The sequence below is a fragment of the Conger conger genome, chromosome 3 (assembly GCF_963514075.1).
Source record: "Conger conger chromosome 3, fConCon1.1, whole genome shotgun sequence".
NCBI classification, from domain to species: Eukaryota; Metazoa; Chordata; class Actinopteri; order Anguilliformes; family Congridae; genus Conger; species Conger conger.
Window position 1 is genome coordinate 82904627 of NC_083762.1, and position 25764 is coordinate 82930390.

Genomic DNA, 25764 nt, shown 5'->3' on the forward strand with positions numbered 1-25764 from the left:
AAGTTGAATTAACACTGGGCATTTCACAGTGCAAAGGTTGTGGGTTGTTTACATTCATTAAGTACTTCTGAGAGTCTCTGCATATCTCCTAAACAGCTGCAAACCCAAAGCCACATCAGAGTACGCCTCTCAGCTGACACCCAGCAGGTGTGAGGCGAGAAAAACCTTTTTGTGTTAGTTCATCACTTCCGGTGCAGAGTGAGTCTGGTCGTCTGGTTTGTGCACTTTTATGTAAAGTGTCCAACTGCATTTGTCTGAGCCACTGCCAACATGTGAACTACATTACGAACAGCTGCTGAGTTAACGATTAACGTGAATTATCACAACTCATACTTTTCTGGATTATTTGTTTCCTAACACAAGGCTGTGTGCCATTGGCATAGCCAATCCATCATGTTTGTTTGCCAGGCAGACAGGTGTGCATTCCTGGCCTGGATTCTTTAAGCAGTTAAGATGGCAAATGGTATTTGGTTTGGGGGGTAGGGGTGGCTGGTGTTTAGGTTTTTTATCATTTGCTGAAGAGAGAGTTCTTCCTGCTTATTCATTAAAATATCAGAAATGTCACTCATGGTTAGTAATTCTACTCGCTCGCCTGGAACACCCTGCTCCTACACAGTCAGTGGTTAGGGTTAGGGCTAGGGGGTTAGGGGGTTAGGGCTAGGGGGTTAGGGTTAGGGCTAGGGGGTTAGGGTTAGGGCTAGGGGGTTAGGGGGTTAGGGTTAGGGGGTTAGGGGGTTAGGGTTAGGGCTAGGGGGTTAGGGTTAGGGTTAGGGCTAGGGGGTTAGGGGGTTAGGGGGTTAGGGTTAGGGGGTTAGGGGGTAAGGGGGTTAGGGGGTAAGGGTTTGGGTTTGGGTGACCAGTTCCCAGAAGTCCATTCATTTTCTATGAAGCTGAGCGACGGCCAGCAACATGAGCCACTGAGCGATGAAAGTTGCCTGTGACTAAATTTATCCTCGCCTGCACCATCCAATCAGAGTTCTGTGCTTCCTATTTTTCCCACCGATTTGGTCGCATTTGGTGAGTAATAGTTCAGCCCGGCGTCTCTCAGTGCTGTGGTGGAGCAGCTGAAACCTGTTTCAGAGCCCTCCTCCAGTCCAGTCCCTCATCGCTACTCATTCCACCTCCACAACCGCAAAATACAGCTGTTTTCTCTTTAGCACACCTTTCCTCATACAAGCCAACAACAAAACAACAACACATACCACTGTTTACTGGTGCTCCAAATTCCATTTATTCTGGTCAGTCATTCCAAAAGCCCCTCGCATATGTCTTTGTTTGGGGACAGAAAAAGAGGTCACCCAATCTAGGACAAATGCGATGCCGTGTCTCGATAAGTTCCAAATCCAGGTCGCTTTCTCTAAGGTGAGGAAGACTATGGGCTACATTACACTTAGAATACTGATTGAAATAAAAACCGGACACCAAAATCAAACCCAGCAAACCATTTATTTAAAATCACACTGTTAAAAACGTGCATATAGAACCCAAGGGCTTGCAGTGAAATCTCCGAGCAGCAAGACAACCATGCAGAACGCGTGGGGCAGAACGCGTGGGGCAGAATGTGTGGGGCAGGCAGAACGCTTCAGTAGTATGTCTCCCGTTCCACCCAACCTGCAACAGAGAAATAATGGCTTCAGGAAACGCATTCTCTGCCCTGCAGGTCTGTACACAGCACTTTCAGGTTCATACTAAAGTCTAGTCTAGCACTTTCCATACTAAAATCACATCCATACTAAAATCTCCACAGCACTTTGACATCCATACTAGAATCACATCTATACCAAAATCACTAAACCACTTCCATATCGATACCCAAATCTACACGCTACTTTCAAATCCATACTAAAATTTACACAGAATGTTCTGTGCTAATTAGCCAAATAGAAATCCATATATAGTGTGACATGAGTAAGCTTTAAAATGTCTCGCATGAAAAACTATACAAAAAAAACCACATGGAAGCACAGCGATGCTATTGTGTGAAGTGGGGTGTGTGTGTGTGTGTGTGTGTATAAGCATAAGGTACATAGCCAGACAACAGTTCTGCTTTGGGAATAAAAGCTCTACCGACAGTGTGTATACGGGTTAGCTACTGTCTCAAAACTCTCTATGTTGCTGATCTCTATCGTATGCGGATCAGCTGATGTATGATCTCTATCGTGTGCGGATCGGCTGATCGCTATCGTATGCGGATTGGCTGATGTATGATCTCTATCGTATGTGGATTGGCTGATGTATGATCTCTATCATATGCGGATTGGCTGATGTATGATCTCTATCGTATGTGGATTGGCTGATGTATGATCTCTATCATATGCGGATCGGCTGATGTATGATCTCTATCGTATGTGGACTGGCTGATGTATGATCTCTATCATATGCGGATTGGCTGATGTATGATCTCTATCGTATGTGGATCGGCTGATCTCTATCGTATGCGGATCGGCTGATGTATGATCTCTATCGTATGTGGATCGGCTGATATATGATCTCTATCGTATGTGGATCGGCTGATCTCTATCGTGTGTGGATCGGCTGATGTATGATCTCTATCGTATGTGGACTGGCTGATGTATGATCTCTATCATATGCGGATTGGCTGATGTATGATCTCTATCGTATGTGGATTGGCTGATGTATGATCTCTATCATATGCGGATTGGCTGATGTATGATCTCTATCGTGTGTGGATCGGTTGATGTATGATCTCTATCGTACGCAGATCGGCTAATGTATGATCTCTATTGTATGTGGATCAGCTGATGTATGATCTCTATCGTGTGTGGATCGGCTGATCTCTATCGTATGCGGATTGGCTGATGTATGATCTCTATCGTATGCGGATCGGCTGATGTATGATCTCTATCGTGTGTGGATCGGTTGATGTATGATCTCTATCGTGTGTGGATCGGTTGATGTATGATCTCTATCGTACGCAGATCGGCTAATGTATGATCTCTATTGTATGTGGATCAGCTGATGTATGATCTCTATCGTATGTGGATCAGCTGATGTATGATCTCTATTGTATGTGGACTGGCTGAGGTATGATCTCTATCATATGTGGATCGGCTGATCTCTATCGTATGTGGATCGGCTGATGTATGATCTCTATCGTATGCGGATTAACTGATGTATGATCTCTATCGTCTATGGATCGGCTGATGTATGACCTCTATCGTTTGTGGATCAGCTGATCTCGATTGTGTGCGGATTAGCTGATGTATGATCTCTATCGTGTATGGATCGGCTGATGTATGACCTCTATCGTATGTGGATCAGCTGATCTCGATTGTGTGCGGATTAGCTGATGTATGATCTCTATCGTGTATGGATCGGCTGATGTATGACCTCTATTGTATGTGGATCAGCTGATCTCGATTGTGTGCGGATTAGCTGATGTATGATCTCTATCGTGTATGGATCGGCTGATGTATGACCTCTATCGTATGTGGATCAGCTGATCTCGATTGTGTGCGGATCGGTTCATCTGGAATCTCAGCAGCTTACCGTCCGGATTGCGCCGCAGGATGAATCTCCGGGCTTCATCGTACAGGAAGATGAGCAGAGAGTAGGGGAAGGCACAGAACCACCATGAGGGCCTAAAACACAAAACGTATCCAGCCATTCAGCATACATTCAAAAAACACAAACAAATAATCATGTCATCCATCAGGAAATCAAATAATCATGATTAGAAATGCATGAAGTTATTATAAAGTTGCACAGGACTACAGCTGCCATTAGTCATTAGATCACCAGTACTTCCCGAATATACAGTTAAATACAAAAGTATTGGGACAATGCCACATTTTGTTGTTTTGGCTCTGTACTCCAGCAATTCTAAAGGGTATTCACATCCATATCAGGTGATCTGAGTAGGAAATATTGCCTTTTTTACATAGACCCCCATTTTAGGGGAGCAATAGTAATGGGACAACTGGCTGCACAGCTGCAACTTTGCATCATTAGCACCAGAAAGCGAACAAGAGCCCGAGAGCTGATTGTAGGTGTGGCCTTTGCATTTGGAGTCTGTTGCTGGAGTCTCTCAACATGAGGACCAAATAAATCTTAATGCCAATGAGACCCCAATGAGGCTGAAATGTAGACATCGGCAAAACATTGGGTGTGCCACAATCAAATGTGTGACGCACTCCTAGGCACACTGGTGAGCTCAGCAATTACAAACAACCTGGTAGACTGCAGAAGTAGTGGACGACCAATGAATACTATGAATTGTATTTTATATTGTATATATCTCTCCAATGCCACCCAAATCTGCAAAGTCCAATTCACAAGCTATGTGCAAGCTGGCTACCCAGCAGAAAAACCCTTTTCAACTGTCAAACCGATGAAGAACATTCTCCAGGATGTACGCATAGATGTGACAGGCTACCATAAAGAGAGGATTAGGCCAGCATAACCTCAGAGGGTTCACCGCAAGATGCAAAACACAAGCCTCAAGAACAGAATGGCCCAATTAGAGTTAAACTAAACACTACATTTAAAAAACTGTCGAGCCCTGGAACAGTGTCTTATGGACAGATGAGACAAGTATCAGCATGAACCACTGTGATGGAAAGAGGAAAGTGAAGATGAGGAGGGAGTAGGGGAAGGCACAGGATTACCATGTGGTTCTCTAAGTATAGAGAAAGAAAGAACTGCCCATGATCCAAAGCATACCACCTCTGTGAAACATGGAGCCCCTGGGACCTATTGACTTATTGTCTCCTTGTTGATCACGTAGCAGCTGATAGCAGCATGAGGATGTATTCTGAAGTATATTTCATCTTATTTGCTCAAATACAATTAATTGCTTGAAAATTAACTTCACCTTGCAGCAGGACAACAACCCTCATTTATTTCAGAGTTAGCTAACGTGTCCAATTATGTTTAGGGGAGACTGTGTATAAAAACGGCTGTAGTTCCTAGACTGATCACACATTTGCACGCCTATTGGATATTTTACCTTCTACTGCAATGAGGCCAAACCTGAGCATGCTGATTGCCTCGTAAGACCAAGCCCTGACCCTTCTCTTGCTTTCTCATTGGCTCGTAAGACCAAGCCCTGCATGCTGATTGGCTTATAGGGAGAGGCAGGACTCACTTGAGAGGGTACATCCTCAGAGCGATGTCCATTCCTGGGCAGTACGACAGGAAGGCTGCCAGGGCGGTTTCTTCAAACAGCCCAAAGATGAGGATTTTATTCCTGAAGTGGGAAAAATATACACATTTTAACTTCATGTAAATCTCTGAATACACACAATTCTCCAGCTGAGATTAACATACAGGAAAACATAATGTTTTTTTTTATTTGGTGCTAAACTGAAATAACAAGACATGAACATAGAGATGTGCATTTCAAACACATAGGGTGGTGCTCCAAAAACATGCTCAAAATAAATCAGGAAATCCTGTGACACCAATCAGGGCTAAGCAGACAGGGGCATGGTGAGATAGATGAGGGAGTTACTGCTTGTCCTACTTACTTCATCCCCTGTTGGATGATGGAGTTCCTCCTGGTCTTGCAGATGATCAAGTCAGCCCACTGCACAATCACGATGCTGGCGAAGAAAGCAGTGTGGCAGGTGTATTCCACAATCTTTCTCTGCTCGTATGTCTGAGATACAAGAAAGAGAGAGTGGTTTAGTTTTTCATTCAACTTAGATTCTGCTCACTGTTGTCTTTCTGAGGTCCCTGGTGCTGTGTACTGACCCACTGCTGGCCGTAGCTGTCCTCCAGGTCGTTGACGTACTTGTCGTCCCATTTCACACGGATTCCTAGCAGCGTGGAGGGTAGGAAGCCATTCTCAGCGAGGATGACAAAGTAGGTGAAGAACCCGGCAGTAGCCTGCATCATTCCTGGGGAGATGGAGAGCATGAGGAGCTCAGAGACCTCCACAAAACCAACATACATCCACCCTCTCACTCAACACCTGACTAAACTAAGAAGCCTGGACTCTTACCGATCTGACCATAGGCAATGCTGATCAGCCTCTCGTTCACCAGCTTATCCGTTTTGGGATTTCTGGGCTGTCTCTTCATGATGTCACTCTCAGCTGCTTCATAAGCCAGTGAAATAGCCGGGACCTTGCAGATCATAAGAGGAGTCCAGTGTTAGCAGTCAAACTCACACCACATCTTGAGTGAATGAATCTCCAGCAGAATGGTTGGTGCTCCTACCATGTCAGTGCCCAAGTCGATACAGAGGATGGTGACTGTGCCAAGGGGCAGGGGGATGTTGGCGATGATGAAGAGGAGGAAGGGGGTAATTTCAGGAATGTTGCTGGTCAGGGTGTAGGCGATGGATTTCTTCAGGTTGTCGAAGATCAGACGGCCTGGAGGGAACATTCACAGAGGCCCAACATTATGGTGTGCTCTGGAAAAACCGGCTGTTAAAATGGCGCCAGAGTGAGCAAGGTGCGTTTACCTTCTTCCACTCCTGTCACGATTGAGGCAAAGTTGTCGTCCAGGAGGATCATGTCGGCGGCTTGCTTGGAGACGTCGGATCCAGCGATGCCCATAGCAACACCGATGTCAGCCTTCTTCAGAGCGGGGGAGTCGTTTACACCATCGCCAATCACAGCCACGATGGCACCCTGAGTTTAAACACACACACACACACACACACACACACACGAGTCGTCATAATGCCTGCTGTTAGCTTTTCAAATCAAAATTACAGATTGTTTACAATCAATTACTACATTCACTTCTAGAACACAATGAATACCATTGACATTCTCATTATTTACAACATATGTTTGTTTTTTTGGAGAAAACATTTTCTCAAATAATATATAAGATTGTCACAAAATGATTGGTGGTGGCAGAGGTGATTTGTTTGATTGATGCTGATGCTGATGATGATGATTAGTATTATTATTATCATCATTACCTGTCTCTGGTAGCCTTCCACAATGATGAGCTTCTGCTGAGGTGAGGTTCTGGCGAACACAATCTCAGTGTGGTGCTTCAGAATGTCATCCAGCTGTTCTGAGGTCAGATCCTTCAGGTCTCCACCGTGGACCACGCAAGCCTTGGCGTCTCTGCAGAGAAGGAAGCATAAAGTCTCACTCCTGACTCCACAGACCTTCATTCAGTCAAACCCTGCTAATGCCCGTCATACTTGTAAGAATGGCGGACAGCCAGGCAGGTCACATGCCTGATCCTGGGCAAGGTCCTCCCAGGAATGGCGGGAGTACTAGGGAATGTCCCGGCACGACCTGTCTTTTTTTCCCCTCTGAATTTCCTAAGAGGATTTGGTTCATACTGACCTAAACCGGGGCAGTGGATTGCACCTCCCCAGGATATAGTATTCACTTCATTGTAAATCATGGTTAATACCCTTCATTTCCTGTTGTCTACCCCTAGGGAGAGTGCCAACACCCAGCTCCTCAATGCACAGCCCTAGAGCTCATGAATACATGCTGAAACCGTGCCCTGACCTTACACACATTTGAAAGTGTTTTTTTGTGATTTAGATTTTTGACCTTGTACTGTTTTGATCTCATGACTGACCAAAGAAATAATCTCTGATTCCTCCTAACAAACATCTCTGGCTTTCTCATCCGATGTTCTTCTGTCGCAAATGTGATGTTTTACTGGACTAATCTACCCAATCTGCAGATGATAGCTTGGGTTGACTTCAGTAAGTGGTTTGTTCATACCTGGGGTTGACTTCAGTAAGTGGTATGTTCATACCTGGGGTCGACTTCAGGAACTGGGATGTTCAGACAAGCAGCAATGTCTTCCACTGTCTCGTTGCCCTCAGAGATGATACCCATCCCCCTGGCGATGGCCTTGGCAGTGATTGGATGATCACCAGTTCCCATGATAACCTCAAATAAGGGAAGAGAAAGTGTTGAGCACTGCTTTATTTTGCCTGTTGGCTGTGTTAGGGAGAAGGCGATGGACACACCTTAATTCCAGCGCTTCTGCACTTGCCCACAGCGTCGGGCACAGCTGCACGGGGCGGGTCGATCATGGACATGAGCCCAATGAAGCACAGGTTCTCCGTGGGGAAGTTGACCTCGTCCGTGTCAAACTGGAAGTCGTCAGCAAACTGGTCATCCGGGAGGAAGAACTGACAAAATCCTGCACAGCAGACAGAAGGAAAACTTCATGAGATCCAGAAACAAGGTGTTTTTTCCCAAGAAACCCAAAATTACTCACTGAGGGGACTTACTAAAATGTTTTATTTCATGTTAGATGTGCAATATCCACGTCTCCAACCAGACAATTCCCTTGCAAATTCTGTACACATTACAGCTAAGTATCACAAGGTATCACTTCTTTGTTCTTTTACCTGTAACCTTTCATTTACTTTTTTCTAAATGTCAACAGTCTGGAATGCCTCCATGTTCCAAGTATGGCATTTTAATTTAAGTACTTTCATCACTACATTTTTTAAAGAATTGAATAAGTGTCGTAGAATGTGGGTGGTCATCGGGTGTTTTTGCTCGGCTATCACGAGAGGAATGTGTGACCACATTCCCAGCCATACTGTATTCTTTGCTCCAGATTTAAAATTTCACAAGCTTTTTACAATCTTCATGTATGTGGTAAGATTCTGTATTTTGAGTTACATGTAGCATAAGCAATTGTCTTCTAATATAATATTGTAAAAAGAGGAGTCGTGTGTTAAATGGCAACTATTGAACTGTTTAAAATGGTTTATAGTTGAACAAAACTGCTTCAAGGGCCAGAATAGATGTTTAGATGGTTTGTCCCATTGGATCATGGGATCTTGTCTCACCCAGCACTCTCTCTCCCAGGCCTCCCAGCTCCACATAGGAGTTCTGGAAGGCATCCTTCATCTCATCATCCAGGGGCTGCTCTTTGCCGTGGATCATGATCGTGGAACAGCGGTCCAGAATCCTCTCTGGAGCACCTTTCATCACCAGGAGGTGCTTAGTCTCTGCGGTGTTAGAGTTCTTGTGGATGGACAGCTACGAGGAAGACAAAGAGATGATCAAATCTAGATTCTGATTTCTGTTGATTTTAACCTTTTCCATGTAAAGGGGGATACAAAAATGCATACTATCGTCTGGGTGAATACCTGATTTTGATTGGATTTGGTACATGTTCATTAAACTGTTTAATCATTCAACATATCTCAGGTAGTCCAGGACAAGTTTAATCACCATTCTAAATTTATACACAAATTAGCTTTGTTCTTCCTGACTTAAACGCTAGCCTATGGAAGTGTGATACAATTTGAAATGGTTGTTTGTAAAAGGATAACTCAATTCGTTCACTATAACCTTTACCTCACTGTATGGTCCATGGGTTCAGAGACATGAGTTAGGATGTGAATGTCTGTTACAGTCTGGAGTCAACTCTTGAGAAGCAGTAACAGGCTTGTGCCCTTCGCTGGGAGCCTGGATCTTTTGCTCTATGGTATAATTATATTTACTGTTGTGCAGTGTGGGCTAGGAGTCCGAAGCTACAGCTGATTTCCTCCCATTACGCATGTACCTGGTACTTGTTGGTGGAGTTGAAAGGGATTTCTGAAATCTTGGAATGCTTCTCTCTCATCTCCTGCACAGAGCCACAGCACAGCTCAATACACTTCAGCAGGGCGGACTCAGAGGCGTCTCCTGCAACATCTCTCTGTGAAGGAGGAAAGGGGAGGAGCCATAAGCCTGGGAATTAGTCTGTCTCTCACCTGCACCTCCATCCAGGTCAGGTAAGAAATAAGACTTGGGCAATGAATGGAACTGGGGTTATGAATGAGGTTATGGAGAGGACTGGGGTTATGAATAGGATGAGGGTTCATGAATAGAATTGGGCAATGCGTATGACTGGGGTTATGACTAGGACTTATGGGGTCATGAATGGGATGGGGGTTATGAAGAGGACTGGGGTTATGAACAGATCCAGCAGGACAGACCTTGAGGATGGGCACGTGGTTTTGTTCAGCCAGGAAGACGGCTCGGTTGCACAGGCCGGCGATACGGGCCAGAGCCGCCCAGGTGGCAGAGCTCCTGTCGAACGAGGTTCCGCTCTGGTTCTCGGTGGTGTCGGCCTCGTGGATCTGGTTGTCGAACCACATGTGGGCCACGGTCATGCGGTTCTGGGTCAGGGTGCCGGTCTTATCGGAGCAGATGGTGGAGGTGGAGCCCAGGGTCTCCACAGCCTCCAGGTTCTTCACCAGGCAGTTCTTCTTGGCCATGCGCTTGGCAGTCAGTGTCAGACACACCTGAGGAAGGGGTAAAGGATGGTCACATAACCTCTAGTTGAGATGATCAGGTCACCTGATTGAGATTTGCTCAATCCAAATGCAGCTTCTGGCTATAACCGATTTCGACAGACAGGACGGTCACAGATGGCTGCAGTGCAGTCTGAACCCTTGAAATTTAGGAACTGAAAAGAATTTCAGGAATCTCGATGACACTGAATCTTTTCAGCAGCCTGCCTGTGCTGCGAGGTCCTAGATTAGCCCGAATTAATCTTCTCTTTAAAATATGCATTTTAGAGAAATTTCAGTACATTTTTATACTCACAGTAATACTGACCAGAAGTCCCTCAGGCACGTTGACGACAATGATTCCGATGAGGAAGATAATGCCTTCCAGCCAGGAATACCCCAATATGAGCGAGAGGATGAATAACCACACACCCAGGAAGACAGCCACACCTGTGATGATGTGGATGAAATGCTCGATCTCAATGGAGATGGGTGTGCGTCCCATTTCCAAACCAGAGGCGAGTGTAGAAACTTGTCCCATCACTGTGCGATCACCGGTATTGATCACAATACCACGGGCAGTGCCTGATGAAAGATCCCACCAGTGCAGGATCAGAATCATGAACAGAGACAATCGTCTAGGAAACAACACACCAACTGTACAGAAATTGTGCAGAATTTCAACACAACTTTGGACAGCTGGGTTTAACCAGAATATACAACCCTGTGCAATCCTGACAGACAACTTGGTAACACTCAAGGGCCAGGTTCCCCAGGACCAGGGATGGCTTTTCTATGCCTTTCCCTGAGCCTTACCTTCAACACAGTTTGTGGAGAAGAAGGCAATGTTCCTGGTCTCCAGGGGGTTATCGTTGGAGAAATCAGGGGAGCGAGTCTGGGGTTCTGATTCTCCAGTCAGGGAGGAGTTGTCCACCTGTGGGACATACAGAAAGCACCGTGAGCCCTACACTGAGCATGGGGCTCTGCTGAAGGGCTGGGGATCCTTCGAGAGGAGTATGGAGGTCTCACCTTGCATCCGTGTGCAGAGATGACCCGCAGATCAGCTGGGATCCTGTCCCCTCCCTTCACTTCCACTAGATCTCCTACTACCACATCCTCAGCATTGATGCTGTTCTTCTCACCGTTACGGATAACCAGCGCTTGCTAGCAGAGGCAGCATGAAAAACAGGCAGGTTACTTCCAAGTTCATAACCCACCTTCACTTCAGGCAAGTTCCCATAGTTCCCATAGCTTCCCCTTTCCAGCCTAAAGTTGGATGACTATTTTTACTTTGATCAGTAATCATCCCGCGCCACGATCTCTGCAGCACGGGCACCCGTTAGGCCCTGTGGGGGAAAAAGAGGGCGATCGTTTTTTTCTTTTCTTCTTTTTTTTATGGACAACATGGACAACTTGTGTTGAAGACTCATCCTGTTAATTCCCTAAAAATGTCCTGCACTAGGTCAATATGTGCAAGCACAATCATTCAGAAATGCCAATTAATATAATGGGATGAAATAAAAGTTGAAAACTTTTGGAAAAAAAAAAGTTCAGAGAACAGGAGAGAATCTAGGTTCTTGCTGTTGCTAAGCAACAAGCGGTTGCAGTAAAAACAGGGCTGCTCTTCGTATGAAAGATTTCAGATCCTCGAGTTTCTGTAGTGAATTATTCAGAGGTAGTGAACTGTGGCGCCAAACTTCACTCAAATTCTTGTGTTATACCAAAGTAGCATACGTGCATGTACGCAGAGGTACATAATATGTGCGGTCAGGCAGATCCATCCATCCATCCATTATCTGAACCCGCTTATCCTGATCAGGGTCGCAGGGGGGCTGGAGCCTATCCCAGCATACATTGGGCGAAAGGCAGGAATACACCCTGGACAGGTCGCCAGTCTATCTCAGGGCACACACACCATTCACTCACACACTCATACCTACGGGCAATTTAGACTCTCCAATCAGCCTAACGTGCATGTCTTTGGACTGTGGGAGGAAACCGGAGTACCCGGAGGAAACCCACGCAGACACGGGGAGAACATGCAAACTCCGCACAGAGAGGCCCCGGCCGACGGGGATTCGAACCCAGGACCTCCTTGCTGTGAGGCGGCAGTGCTACCCACTGCACCATCCGTGCCGGGTCAGGCAGATTTTAGTTAAAATCCTTTCTTATTAATTATTGTGAGCAATAATTATTTGATCCCTTGCTGATTTTGTAGGTTTGCCCACTTACAAAGAATGGAACTGTAGAATTTTAATCACAGGTATATTTTAACATTGGGAGACAGAATATCACAAAATAATCCACAATAACAACATCATATACAAGATTTTTTAGATTTTGGTCCACTCCTCTTTGCAGATCCTCTCCAAATCCTTAAGGTTCCGAGGCTGTCGCTTGGCAACTCGAAGCTTCAGCTCCCTTTGAGCCACTCCTTTGTTGCCTTGGCCGTATGTTTTGGGTCATTGTCATGTTGGAAGTCCCTTCCACAACCCATTTTCAGTGCTCTCACTGAGGGAAGGAGGTTGTCACCCAAAATTTCCTGGTACATGGCTCCATTCATCCTCCCCTCAATACGGTGAAGTCGTCCTGTCCCCATAGAACACCCCCAAAGCATAAGGTTTCCACCTCCATGCTTCACAGTGGGGATGGTGTTCTTGGGGTTGTACTCAGCATTTCTCTTCCTCCAAACACGGCGAGTCGAGTTGATGCCAAATAGCTCTATTTTGGTCTCATCTGACCACATCACCTTCTCCCAAGCCTCCTCTGGATCATCCAGGTGTTCTTCTTCAGACGGGCCTGTACATGTGCCTTCTTCAGCAGAGGAACCTTGCGCACACAAGATTTTAATCCTGTTACTGATGGTTCTCTTCGTGACTGTGATCCCAACTGGCTTCAGGTCATTAACAAGCTCCTCCTGTATAGTACTGGGCTGATCCCTGACCTTTCTCATGATCATTGATATCCCACGAGGTGAGATCTTGCGTGGAGCCCCAGACCGAGGGAGATTGGTGGTGACTTTGTGTTTTTTCCATTTTCTAAAAATTGCTCCAACAGTTGTTGACTTTTACATTACATTACATTATTGGCATTTGGCAGACGCTCTTATCCAGAGCGACGTACAACAAAGTGCATACCCATAACCAGGGATAAGTGCGCTGAAAGACCCTAGAAGGAAGTACAATTTCAATTGCTACCCGTACAACAAAGATAAGGACCAGGGCCTATATATGTGTGTATATATATATATATATATATATATATATATATATTTTTTTTTTAACAAATAAACAAACAAACAACAAAGCAAAAGTGACCAAACTTAACTTCTCACCAAGCTGCTTGCTTATTTTCTTGTAGCCCATCCCAGCCTTGTGCAGGTCTACAATTTTGTCCCTGATGTCCTCCTTTGTCTTGCCCATGGTGGAAACGTTGGAATCTGATTGATTGTGTGGACAGGTGTCTTTCATACAGCTACATAACGATGTAACGAGTTGACACAGGTGTTTTGGGTAATGAGTTGAGATTAGGAGTGCTTCTTAACTCTACTCAGCTCATTCCCTGAGGATGGTACCCCATTTATCCTCCTGGGAGATTTCAACATCCACCTGGAAGCCTCCCAGTCTGCTGCCTTCTTACCACTACTTCACTCCTTTGACCTCTCTCTGCAGCACTCTCCCCCAACTCACAAGGCTGGAAACCTTCTCGACCTGATCTTTCTGAGGAACTGCTCCTTTTCTAACCCCACTGTTACCCCTTTACACAAGTCCGATCACCACTTAATTTCCTTCTCCATCCCCCTAGCTCCTCTGCCTCCCTCCCCTTCTCTCACCCCCACTGTTTCTGTCCGATGTAACCTCCGCTCTCTGTCACCCTCCTCCCTTGCCCCCAGAGTCACTGCTTCTCTCCCTCCTCATGAAACCTTCTCCAAACTACCCACTGATTCCGCATCTTCCGTGCTGCTTTCCTCTCTCTTCTCATCCCTTGACTCTCTCTGTCCTCTTGTCTCCCAGCCTGCTCGACCCTCCCCTCCCAGCCCATGGGTTTCTGACCTTCTACGTTCCTCCAGGCCCAGCCTACGTGCAGCTGAGAGGAAGTGGAGGAAATCAAAAGACCCATCGGACCTGTCTTCCTACCAGTCTCTCCTGGTGGAATTCTCCTCTGCTATCACCACTGCCAAAAGAAATTACTACCAAACAAAAATCCAGAATTCCACTTCTAACCCTCGTCAACTGTTCTCCATTTTCTCCTCTCTCCTCAGCACACCTCCCCGACCATCTCAGTCCTCGCTCACTGCTGATGACTTTGCTGTATTTTTTGACGAGAAGGTTGCAGATATCCACAGCACCTTCGCGACCACCACCACTGCTATGCCTGCCTCCATTTCTGTGTCTGCCCCCTGTTTCTCCTCTTTCTGTCCCCTTACAGATGCTGATGTGTCTCACCTCCTGCTCTCCCACCGCCCTACTACTTGTGCCCTGGACCCCATCCCCTCAAACCTCTTTCAGGCAATCACCTGAAAGATCACCTGTTTGTCACCTCCCTTGTTAACTCCTCTCTGTCCTCTGGCTGCTTTCCCTCATCATTCAAGAGGGCCTACATCACCCCGCTCCTAAAGAAACCCACTCTAGACCCCTCCTGCATTCAAAACTACCATCTGGTATCTCTCCTTCCTTTTCTATCCAAATCCATTGAACGAGCCGCCTCCAACCAACTCTCTTCCTTCCTCTCTCAGAATAACCTGCTGGACCCCCACCAGTCCGGCTTCAGACCTGGCCACTCGACGGAGACTGCACTCCTCTCTGTCAACGAGTCCCTTCAGACTGCACAAGCAACCTCTCTCTCCTCTGTCCTGATCCTTCTTGACCTCTCTGCGACGTTCAACACGGTCAACCACTCCATCCTCTTAGCCTCCCTGGCATCTACAGGGATCTGTGGCACAGCCTTAGAGTGGATCCAATCTTATCACATCGCATCGCTAACATCGCTACGGTGACCCGGGCGTGCAGGTTCTTCCTGTACAACATCTGGAGAATCCAACCCTTTCTCACCACCTACTCCACTCAGCTCCTTGTTCAAGCAATGGTCCTGTCCCGCCTGGACTATTGCAATTCTCTGCTGGCTGGCCTTCCAGCATCTGCCATCAGACCCCTACAACTCATCCAGAATGCTGCAGCCCGTCTGGTATTCAATGTTCCCAGACATTCACCTGTCACCCCCCTGCTCCGCAACCTCCACTGCCTGCCTGTTATGGCTCGCATCAAATTTAAAACTTTGGTGCTCGCATACCAGGCAGTTAAAGGATCAGCCCCGGTATATATTCAATCACTAATCAAGACCTATACACCAACAAGACCCCTCCGTTCTGCCACTTTGTGCCGTCTGGCGCCTCCCCCTCGCCACACCTGCACTTCACGCTCACGACTCTGTCCTGGTCCCACGGTGGTGGAATGACCTCCTGGTGGATGTCAGAACGGCAGAGTCTCTGACCTCCTTCAAGCGCAGACTGAAGACCCATCTCTTCAGGCTACACCTTTCCCTCCCCAACTCACAATCACTGTGATTAGCCTTAGACCGTAATGGCACTTATGTATAGATATCGTTACTTGTATAGGTATTGTTGTTTTTATTGGCTGTTGTATTGTTGTATTCTAGCTGCCAACTGTGGTATGCTAGTTTGAAAGTTGATTGTACTCTTCAAGGGTTCTGAATTTCTGTATGTTTACACTAGGACTCGGAATTGTACTGTCCTCTCAGGTCCACTTTTGCACGTGTTCTTGTGTTTGATTTGCACTTTGTTGTACATCGCTCTGGATAAGAGCGTCTGCTAAATGCCACGTAATTTAATGTAATGTAATGTTAACGGAAAACTAACTGGTCTGTGGGAGCCAGAATTATTGCTGATTGGTAGGGGATCAAATACTTATTTCATGCAAAAATATGATAATAAACTTATACAATTTATATGATGTTGTTATTGTGGATTATTTTGTGATATTCTGTCTCTCAATGTTAAAATGTACCTATGATTAAAATTCTACACAGTTCCATTCTTTGTAAGTGGGCAAACCTACAAAATCAGCAGGGGATCAAATAATTATTGCTCCCACTGTACATAACTACTTCCTGGGTGGCAGCCAGAACAGCATGAAAGTATCATCATAGACTCTGTTCAGATCTGTGAACTACAGGATGAAACCAGAGCTGGGTAAAATGTGAAATGGTTTTGGATTATACTATTCCAAAACACTTGATTGATCTTGGCTGGTGCATTTGAGCCATCCAAGAGGACCAGAAGGCGGGGTTTGCACTTTTAGAGTGCATTTCATAGGTTCCAGCACACCAGACTCAGCTCAGTAAAGCATAGAAAAGGATTTGATTCCAAAACAATGAAGCATTTGACCAAATCACAGCTCCATTTAGACCCGTCAAGGATCACCAGGACTGGTTCAGATTTGACCAGTTTAGATTTACACTGCACCTACCGCATTTCTCCAGTATCAAACCATCCATCCATCCGTCCATTATCTGAACCCGCTTATCCTGAACAGGGTCGCAGGGGGGGCTGGAGCCCATCCCAGCATACATTGGGCGAAAGGCAGGAATATACCCTGGACAGGTCGCCAGTCCATCACAGGGCACACACACCATTCACTCACACACTCATACCTACGGGCAATTTAGACTCTCCAATCAGCCTAACCTGCATGTGTTTGGACTGTGGGAGGAAACCGGAGTACCCGAAGGAAACCCACGCAGACACGGGGAGAACATGCAAACTCCGCACAGAGAGGCCCCGGCCGACGGGGATTCCCAGGACCTCCTTGCTGTGAGGCGGCAGTGCTACCCACTGCACCATCCGTGCCGCCCAGTATCGAACCACTGGATGAAACTGGAGCACCATTATGATCTGCAGAATGAAAGACTGACACCACTCATAACGTCCCCAGAGAACCAAATCCCCCGTTTGCAGGTCCAGACTCACCCTGGTCAGGTCGGTGCCATACTTGCGGTTGAGCTCCTCCAGAGTGAGCTTATGGTCATCCTGCAGAGGGAATGAACAATATCCTTTAAATGCACGACACAGAACCTAATGTATTACTGTTCATGTCAACACTATAACATTGTCAAGTCAGATGCCACACTGCAAAAACAAAAACAAACCAGCTTAATATGCATTTTATATTGACTTGGAATCTTATTTATGGCTTCTTTTACTAAACAAGACAGAAATAGGTGAGACAGACATGTCAACTTAATGCGGCAAGAACATTCCACTTGTGCACTTCCTTCAAGCAAACTAATATGTTCTGCTCGGGGGAAAAAAAATATTTCTCATTACAAGACTAAAACACTTGTTAAGGCAAACTTTTGTTGCAGTACATGTAGAAAATTAAAATCACATTTTCAGTAATGCAATGTTTGCTTTTTTGAAGCCTGGTTTTTCCTGCAGGACACCAACTGGAGGTTAATTAGCCCATGAGTGTAAAAGTGAGTCTCACCAGATCCACTTCTTTCTTCAGCTCCTCCATGTCCCTTTCCTTCTTTTTGGACTTGGCCTTCTTCCCGCCCTGGTCTGACGTGGCCGCCGGCTCATACTGATCCCTTCCTTCCTACAGAGCCGGGAGAATCACACCATCACACACCATGTCACACCATGTCACACCATGTCACACCATGTCACACCATGTCACACCATGTCACACCATCACACACCATGTCACACCATGTGTCACCATCTCACACCATCACACACCATGTCACACCATGTCACACCATCACACACCATGTCACACCATGTCACACCATGTCACACCATCACACACCATGTCACACCATGTCACACCATGTCACACCATGTCACACCATCACACACCATGTCACACCATGTGTCACCATCTCACACCATCACACACCATGTCACACCATGTCACACCATCACACACCATGTCACACCATGTCACACCATGTCACACCATCACACACCATGTCACACCATGTCACACCATGTCACACCATCACACACCATGTCACACCATGTCACACCATGTCACACCATGTGTCACCATCACACACCATCCTTAAACGCTTCCAAGTGTTTGTCCAGGGCAAATTATCGTCATATATGGCAGACCTTAATTTATCCGAGGTGGATTTGAGGGACGTGTTGTTATTTCAGATTATAAACTAAATGGCTAAGGTACATGACCGGAAACATGACCGGCAAGTTTGGTGATAAGATCTGCACAGCTGCTGGGCCCTTGAGCAAGGCCCTCATCCCTACAATGCTCCTGGGCAGAATGGCCCCTGCTTGGTGTAATCACCTGTAAGTCACTTTGGATAAAATACATTAATTATCATCATCACTGAGGAGAAAACTAACCAGGAGAACCCAAATCACTTAGGTCCACATTGACTTGACTTTATTCCACAGTATTCACTAGAAAGTGCTGAAAGTGCCAAAGTCACCAAAGTTCAGCTGTGAAAGAAAAGATAAAGCTTGAGCTTGGTCAGGGTGAGTGCAGATTGGCAGGAGAGACACATAAATCACACGGAGAGATACACGGAGAGACACACGGAGAGACACACGGAGAGACACACAGGAACTCCAGCCCTGCCCTCTCACCATAAGGGAGCTCTGACTGCTCAATAGACTCATTTCCTTCAAACAGCCAATACATTCCAGTAATTAGTCTTCATTGTTTTATTTTTTCCGAGGCCTAAATAAGGCAGCATATTGTGTGTCTACCAGAAAAAACGCTACAATATTGATCAGCTGAACTTTATTACAGCTATAAACCCCAGACAAACGATGCAAAAGATGCAAGAAGACCTTGAGTCTCAGCAGGTCATCTTACGGAGTCACCACCAGATTTATGGACGAAATTAAAGCTGTGCTGTTGCCTTTGGTTCAAAGTGATCAAAGGCCTGAACACAGCTCACCTGCCGAAATCATCCCAAAGCCAGTCACCAACCCCATCCAACAATTAATAATGGGTTATTACGGATATGACAGATGGCACATAAAAACTAAATGAAACAGTACTGCAACTGTTCGCTGCTCTTTATAGTAATTTGTTTACATTTATAAATTATTTTTGAAAGCATCTTTCAGATCTGCTTGTGCCTCAGACAGTACAGTATTACAGGGAATCTGAGATCATCTCTGAACGCAACCAATAGGATATGATCATACGGCGTGTACTCTCCTGCAGTCAGCCAAGCGGTATCGAGGCGTTAGGACCCCAGAGAGTCCCACAATGGCAGTGCGTTTCCTTCTCCAGGGAGCGCATTAGCTCCGGAGGTAAGAGCAGTCGTCTGGCAGTCGGTGTTGCCGGCTCAATCCCCCACCCTGGGTGTGTCGAAGTGTCCCTGAGGAAGATACCTAACCCCCAACCGCTTCCGACGAGCCGACTGGTGCCTTACACGACAGCCTTCTATTGCTGTTGGAGTGCGAGTGTGTGACTTTGTGTGAGGCATTCATTGTGGAGCGCTTTGAATAGCATTTTGCAGACTGTCTGTAAAGAGGTGTTCCTGCATCGTGTAAGATACGAAAAGCAGCCCTGTGCTTCAGACTCGCAGTGACAGTGATAAACAGGCTAAATATATCCCACTGCCACACTGCGGCGTGGGCAGTCTGCACTGAGCTCCTCAGCCAATGAGCCACCAGCTCCATCCGCACCGAGCTCCTCAGCCAATGAGCCACCAGCTCTGTCCACACTGAGCTCCTCAGCCAATGAGGTCCTGGTGCATCCGTCCGGTGGTCAGACTGCAGGGGAAACCACAGGGACCACGCCTTTCTGTCTAGATATCACAGGCATCTCTGCACCAATGGGAGGGACGGGCAGGCTTCTCTGCACCAATGGGAGGGAGGGGAGGCTTCTCAGCACCAATGGGAGGGAGGGGCCATGCCCGGCAGACAAAGGCTGTACAAATGTCTCTATTCATATTTAATGAGCTGTCTCAGTTCTGTAGCAGTCAGCCTCGTCTGAAACAGGCTGGAGTAGTGGTTTGTGTGTCCTGCGTTTATACCTGACGATGCAGATCAGATCACAGCAGACCAGGGAACTGAGGGAGACAACCAATGTTCCAGCCACAAAGAGGGGGCGGCCAATAATCTAGGATCTAAGGTGCGTGATGGTTGGTGATGTAGCCACAATAAGATGAGTGCAGCTGTTGAGCCCTTGAGCAAGACCCTTAACCCCACATTGCTCGGGGGTTAAGGGCCTTGTGAATGTTTGTTCAGTCCAAATGAATGTTTGGACTGATCTTACTGTGGCTACACCAGGGCTTGTGCCACCAGTGCACAATAGGCTCTAAAGCTGTAAGTAATAAACAGTATAATCTACTATAATCAAATCACTGAACCACTGAGGTCATCACTGTAGGCTACAGCTCCTCCACCACCACCATGAAAAGGTCATGACCTTTCTACAGAGGTCTCCAGGGCTCAGGAGGGTTCTCCCCCAGGCGAGCAGAGAGAATCATCTCCTGCAGCTCTGCTCCAACACGGTTATGGATTTCTGATCACATTTCTGCTACATACATCGCTCTATTACACCTCGCTGGCCAGCAGAGGAAGGGCTCCCCCTCTATAGCCGAGTTCCTCCTGAGATTTCCCCCCACTGAAACTCACATGCTTTGTTTTGGAGGTCCAGTTTGCGGTTTGCCCTCCTGCTCCTGCTCCTCTGTAAAGCGCATTTATGACAGTGCTCACTGTACAGATTAATTCAATTCAGTTTTAAGTGTCAGGATCTCCTTGTGTGCATCATGCATGTCTGCTGAAGCACTGAGCTCAACGGCCACGGTTCAGAGGCACTGACTGCATCCCCAAACCAATGCATTACCGTTACCCCTGGGCTGTCAGTCAGTCAGTCTGCTAGCCAATCAGAAACACTGAAGCTGCCCAGTGGGAAAGGACAGGCCAATCAGAGACACTGAAGCTGCCCAGTGAGAAAGGCCAGGCCAATCAGAAACACTGAAGCTGCCCAGTGAGAAAGGCCAGGCCAATCAGAAACACTGAAGCTGCCCAGTGAGAAAGGCCAGGATCAAAACATCTAGAGGGGAGGACATTTAGGCTGAGACACATTCTGACAGACTGACGAGGTTAATTGATGCTTTCAGCTCTACAGTGGGAAAGGGCTATAATGAGCCAGCCTGGTTCAGCTCTACAGTGGGAAAGGGCTATAATGAGCCAGCCTGGTTCAGCTCTACAGTGGGAAAGGGCTATAATGAGCCAGCCTGGTTCAGCTCTACAGTGGGAAAGGGCTATAATGAGCCAGCCTGGTTCAGCTCTACAGTGGGAAAGGGCTATAATGAGCCAGCCTGGTTCAGCTCTACAGTGGGAAAGGGCTATAATGAGCCAGCCTGGTTCAGCTCCACAGTGGGAAAGGGCTATAATGAGCCAGCCTGGTTCAGCTATACAGTGGGAAAGGGCTATAATGAGCCAGCCTGGTTCAGCTCTACAGTGGGAAAGGGCTATAATGAGCCAGCCTGGTTCAGCTCTACAGTGGGAAAGGGCTATAATGAGCCAGCCTGGTTCAGCTCTACAGTGGGAAAGGGCTATAATGAGCCAGCCTGGTTCAGCTCTACAGTGGGAAAGGGGGCCGTAAACTTCCTGATGAGGACTTACTGTAAAGTCTTTACATTTTGCATCGTCAAGCTCACCACCTTTTAAAGATCACTATAGGGTTTCATTTAAAAATTGAGCATTTGTGTAGCCACTAGTGAGCCATGGATTTGAAATTATTACTTGAAAAAGAATGATTCTTACACACTCCAAATTATGTGTAATATAAATGCAATACTTCAGTGCTCGTTGCAGATTTGAGAAAAAAAGCTTCATTGAGTTTTTTTTTTTTTTTTTTTTTCTTCCCTACTCCCAGATCCCGACCCAGCCCTGTTGCTATGGTGACAAAGCCACACCTCTGGCTCGCCGTTCCTGTCAGCCCCGGTTTTGTTTAATCTGTTGACAAAAAGCAGTCCTAAAAATTCACTTTGTCTTTATTTTGAACACAAAAACAAGCGCACCTTAAAGAGGGACTCCTAAACGGCCGCTCCTCTGCTGCACTGCGAAATGCGGAGAGCTCGCGCACTGCGAAGAGCTCGCGAACTGAGAAGAGCTCGATATGACTAATGCTTCACGCAAGAGCTTCACAGTTTAAAGTCAAGACGTTACGGGAAAGGGACACTGCTGGGGTGGGGTGGGTATCTTTATTTTAAGCTTTTATGGACTGCGTGAAGACGGGGTCCCCAGAGAAACCGCTTTCCTGATAGACCGGCGGAAAAAGAAAATAAAAAAGAGGCTAGCCCGCCCGCATTCTCTGGGCAACGGGAGGGACAGCTGCACTACACCCCATACAGCACTAGTACAGTATCTGGGCAACGGGAGGGACAGCTGCACTACACCCCATACAGCACTAGTACAGTATCTGGGCAACGGGAGGGACAGCTGCACTACACCCCATACAGCACTAGTACAGTATCTGGGCAACGGGAGGGACAGCTGCACTTACACCCCATACAGCACTAGTACAGTATCTGGGCAACGGGAGGGACAGCTGCACTACACCCCATACAGCACTAGTACAGTATCTGGGCAACGGGAGGGACAGCTGCACTTACACCCCATACAGCACTAGTACAGTATCTGGGCAACGGGAGGGACAGCTGCACTTACACCCCATACAGCACTAGTACAGTATTTGAAAAACATAACAATTAAAAACTATTTTTGTTAGTTGGCTTTATCAACAAAAATTACATTAAAAAATGTAATAGGCTATAGAATCAGTCAACATCCACATTGGCCCAGATAGGCTACTATTATTAACTTCACAATTTGTATATTATCGCAGCGATAGAACATAAATCCAACAGCTTGTCACAGTGCAAGGAACCTCGGTGTGGTGATGGACAGCAGACTGTCCCTCTCCGAGAACATTGCGGCGGTGTCCTGGTCATGCAGGTTCTTTTTGTACAACATACGGAGAATCCGCCCCTTTCTCACCCCCTACTCGACCCAGCTCCTGGTCCAAGCGATGGTACTGTCCCACCTGGATTACTGCAATTCCCTCTTGGCTGGCCTCCCAGTGTCCGCCATCAGACCCCTCCAACTTATCCAGAATGCAGCAGCTCGTCTGGTCTTCAACCTTCCCAAATACTCACACGTCACCCCCCTGCTTACTTCCCTCCACTGGCTGCCTGTCATGGCTCGCATCAAATTCAAAACATTGGTGCTAGCCTTCCAAGCAGTTAAAAGGTCTTCCCCAGCTTATCTACAAAAAATCATCAGACCCTACACCCCTGCCAGACCTCTTCGTTCAGCCTCCACAGGCCGCTTGGCACCTCCCCCTCTCCGAACCTCCACCTCACGCTCACGACTACTGTCTGTTCTGGCTCCATGGTGGTGGAACGAACTCCCCGTTGAGGTCAGAACTGTAGAATCTCTCCCCACCTTCAAGCGCAAACTGAAGACGCACCTCTTCAAGCAGCACCTCTCCCCATCCCTCCCTACCTCCCTGTGATCCTTAATTGTTGTCTTTGTGATTTACGTAGTGTTTCGGTATTTTTAGTTGGCTAGGTAAGCAGTATTTGGATAGTTAAGTTTGGTCACTTTTGCTTTGTTGTTTATTTGTTGTTTAAAAATAAAATAAAATAAAATAAAAATAGGCCCTGGTCCTTATCTTTGTTGTACGGGTAGCAATTGAAATTGTACTTCCCTCTAGGGTCTTTCAGCGCACTTAGCCCTGGTTATGGGTATGCACTTTGTTGTACGTCGCTCTGGATAAGAGCGTCTGCCAAATGCCAATAATGTAATTTCACAGTAAAATTTGGGAGTGGCCTACGCATAGGCAGGTATGGGCCTTTAGATTTTACTATCGCTACCAGCTAGGGAAAACTCTTTAAAATATGTAGTGTGAATTAAGCTTGCATTGTAAATATAAACTACACCATTTGCAATGAATAAGCAATTATGTTAAGAAAAACAATGAATAGTCACAGCCATATATCCTCCTCGTGAGGAGCCGCGTAAAAAACATCAGAAGACACGCATTGGGACTGTTTTATTGGCACAGCGCATGCGCAACCTCCCAGCTCCAGACTCCAGACAGTGAAAAGGCGGAACCCAGAACTGAACATTTCAACGATTCGGCGGGCAGTAAATCTCTGGTGTCAGGTTTAAACATGCATGAATACGTCTAAAAACGCACCTCTTAGTTCCTTTAGTTATCCTACCGGGCGTTCACCTATAGTTTGGAAGCGGACTGCAGTGACAATGCGCTTCTGACCTCGCCCCCCCCCCCAATTTCAGATCAGAAAATGTAAATCTACAACAAGCCTCTACCTGGTAGGCTACCTGTTTTCACAAGCCATCGCGATAGTTCTCTGAAAAGTTCAGTCACAAGATCACTTTCTCGTTGAGAGCCGGCGACACGCACAATGTCCTTGTGTGGCCGTTTCGGGAGGAAGTTAACTCGCTCTTTCAGTAAGCTTGTTGCCATGTTCTCTGGCGCAACCATTTCATCACGGCATGTATTGATACAGAACAAAATACTGCGAGTCTATTTGAACAATTGGGATGATTCCATAAAAGTACATTGCACACAAGATAACACTTTCATAACTTAAGAGATAATGATTAAAAGTAAAATCTCTAGATGGGAACTTTTTTGCAGCAATGCGGAAGTGAAGCAGTCACTCATTAAAGACAGCCTTTTTAATATTGCTGTTATTATTTATCGATATTAAACGCAATTTCGGAAACAGATTTGATATTTTCTCTTTTTATGATCCACCACTTACTCCGAGTCCCATCTTTGCCGTCTTTGTGTAACAGTCTTCTTGATCCGCAAAGTATTCATTCAACAAATTTAAAAAATAAATATTTCCCTTTAAAATGTGTGTGTTCTGCGAGCCTGCCTTCGCTCGTGACGTCTGCTCCTTTTGCCATGGTAACCATGGGCAGGGGGAGGGTTTCTTATTTTTTAATTTCTTTGCTGTCGAACGGCTTATTACTATCGGCTCTTGCAATAATCGACCATCTCTTTATTGTGTGCGAGAATACTTTGACCAGGAGCCTTCAAATATTGCCATTCAATCTGCAAGGTTCTGGCATTGGAGCATAATTAAAATAGCTCATCTCCTAAAGCCCTGAAGTGTGTCTTATCGCAGTCTGGCTTCAGGAATATGACTTGATTTGTTTTTTGTTTTTTTCAGCACACACGTGCACGCCCTGGCATAAAGCCAGTTTCTTGTGTGATCTGAGTCTCTCAAATCTCAAACTCCAAGGGGAAGCATCGCTCCCATCTTGTGCCGATCGTAAGTTTGACCTTCACCAAATCAGTGATACGTCACGTGTGGAGGCTCAGCGGCTTCATCTTTACAAATGACTGATGCTTTATTCCAGCCAGCATACTGTCATGTTTCATGTTTAGTCATTGTCTTAGTTATGTTATTGTCATGTCACGCATTATGTTAGTCTAGTCTCGCCATGTTGTTTTGCTTTATTCCAGCCAGCATACATTCATTTCCCGTCAAATGTTTACTTCTTGTCCAAATACACAGCTTTCT

At 46.3% G+C, this 25764-nt stretch overlaps 1 protein-coding gene across 1 annotated transcript; it reads right to left on the reverse strand.

Annotated features, from left to right (window-relative positions):
* Positions 1-1427: 1427 nt before the first annotated feature.
* LOC133123699 (sodium/potassium-transporting ATPase subunit alpha-1-like) lies at positions 1428-25023 on the reverse strand. The gene is made up of 21 exons (XM_061234177.1): positions 24997-25023; positions 17694-17804; positions 17177-17236; positions 11490-11537; positions 11221-11355; positions 11008-11125; positions 10508-10776; positions 9895-10203; positions 9480-9614; positions 8758-8950; positions 7921-8096; positions 7704-7840; positions 6898-7048; positions 6430-6598; positions 6183-6337; positions 5966-6089; positions 5716-5861; positions 5490-5620; positions 5108-5209; positions 3511-3602; positions 1428-1611 (listed from the first exon to the last, which is right to left on the reverse strand). The coding sequence occupies exons 1-21, from the start codon at positions 25006-25008 to the stop codon at positions 1583-1585; spliced, it is 2802 nt and encodes a 933-aa protein (XP_061090161.1). The 5' UTR covers positions 25009-25023; the 3' UTR covers positions 1428-1582.
* Between the last annotated feature and the right edge of the window lie 741 nt (positions 25024-25764).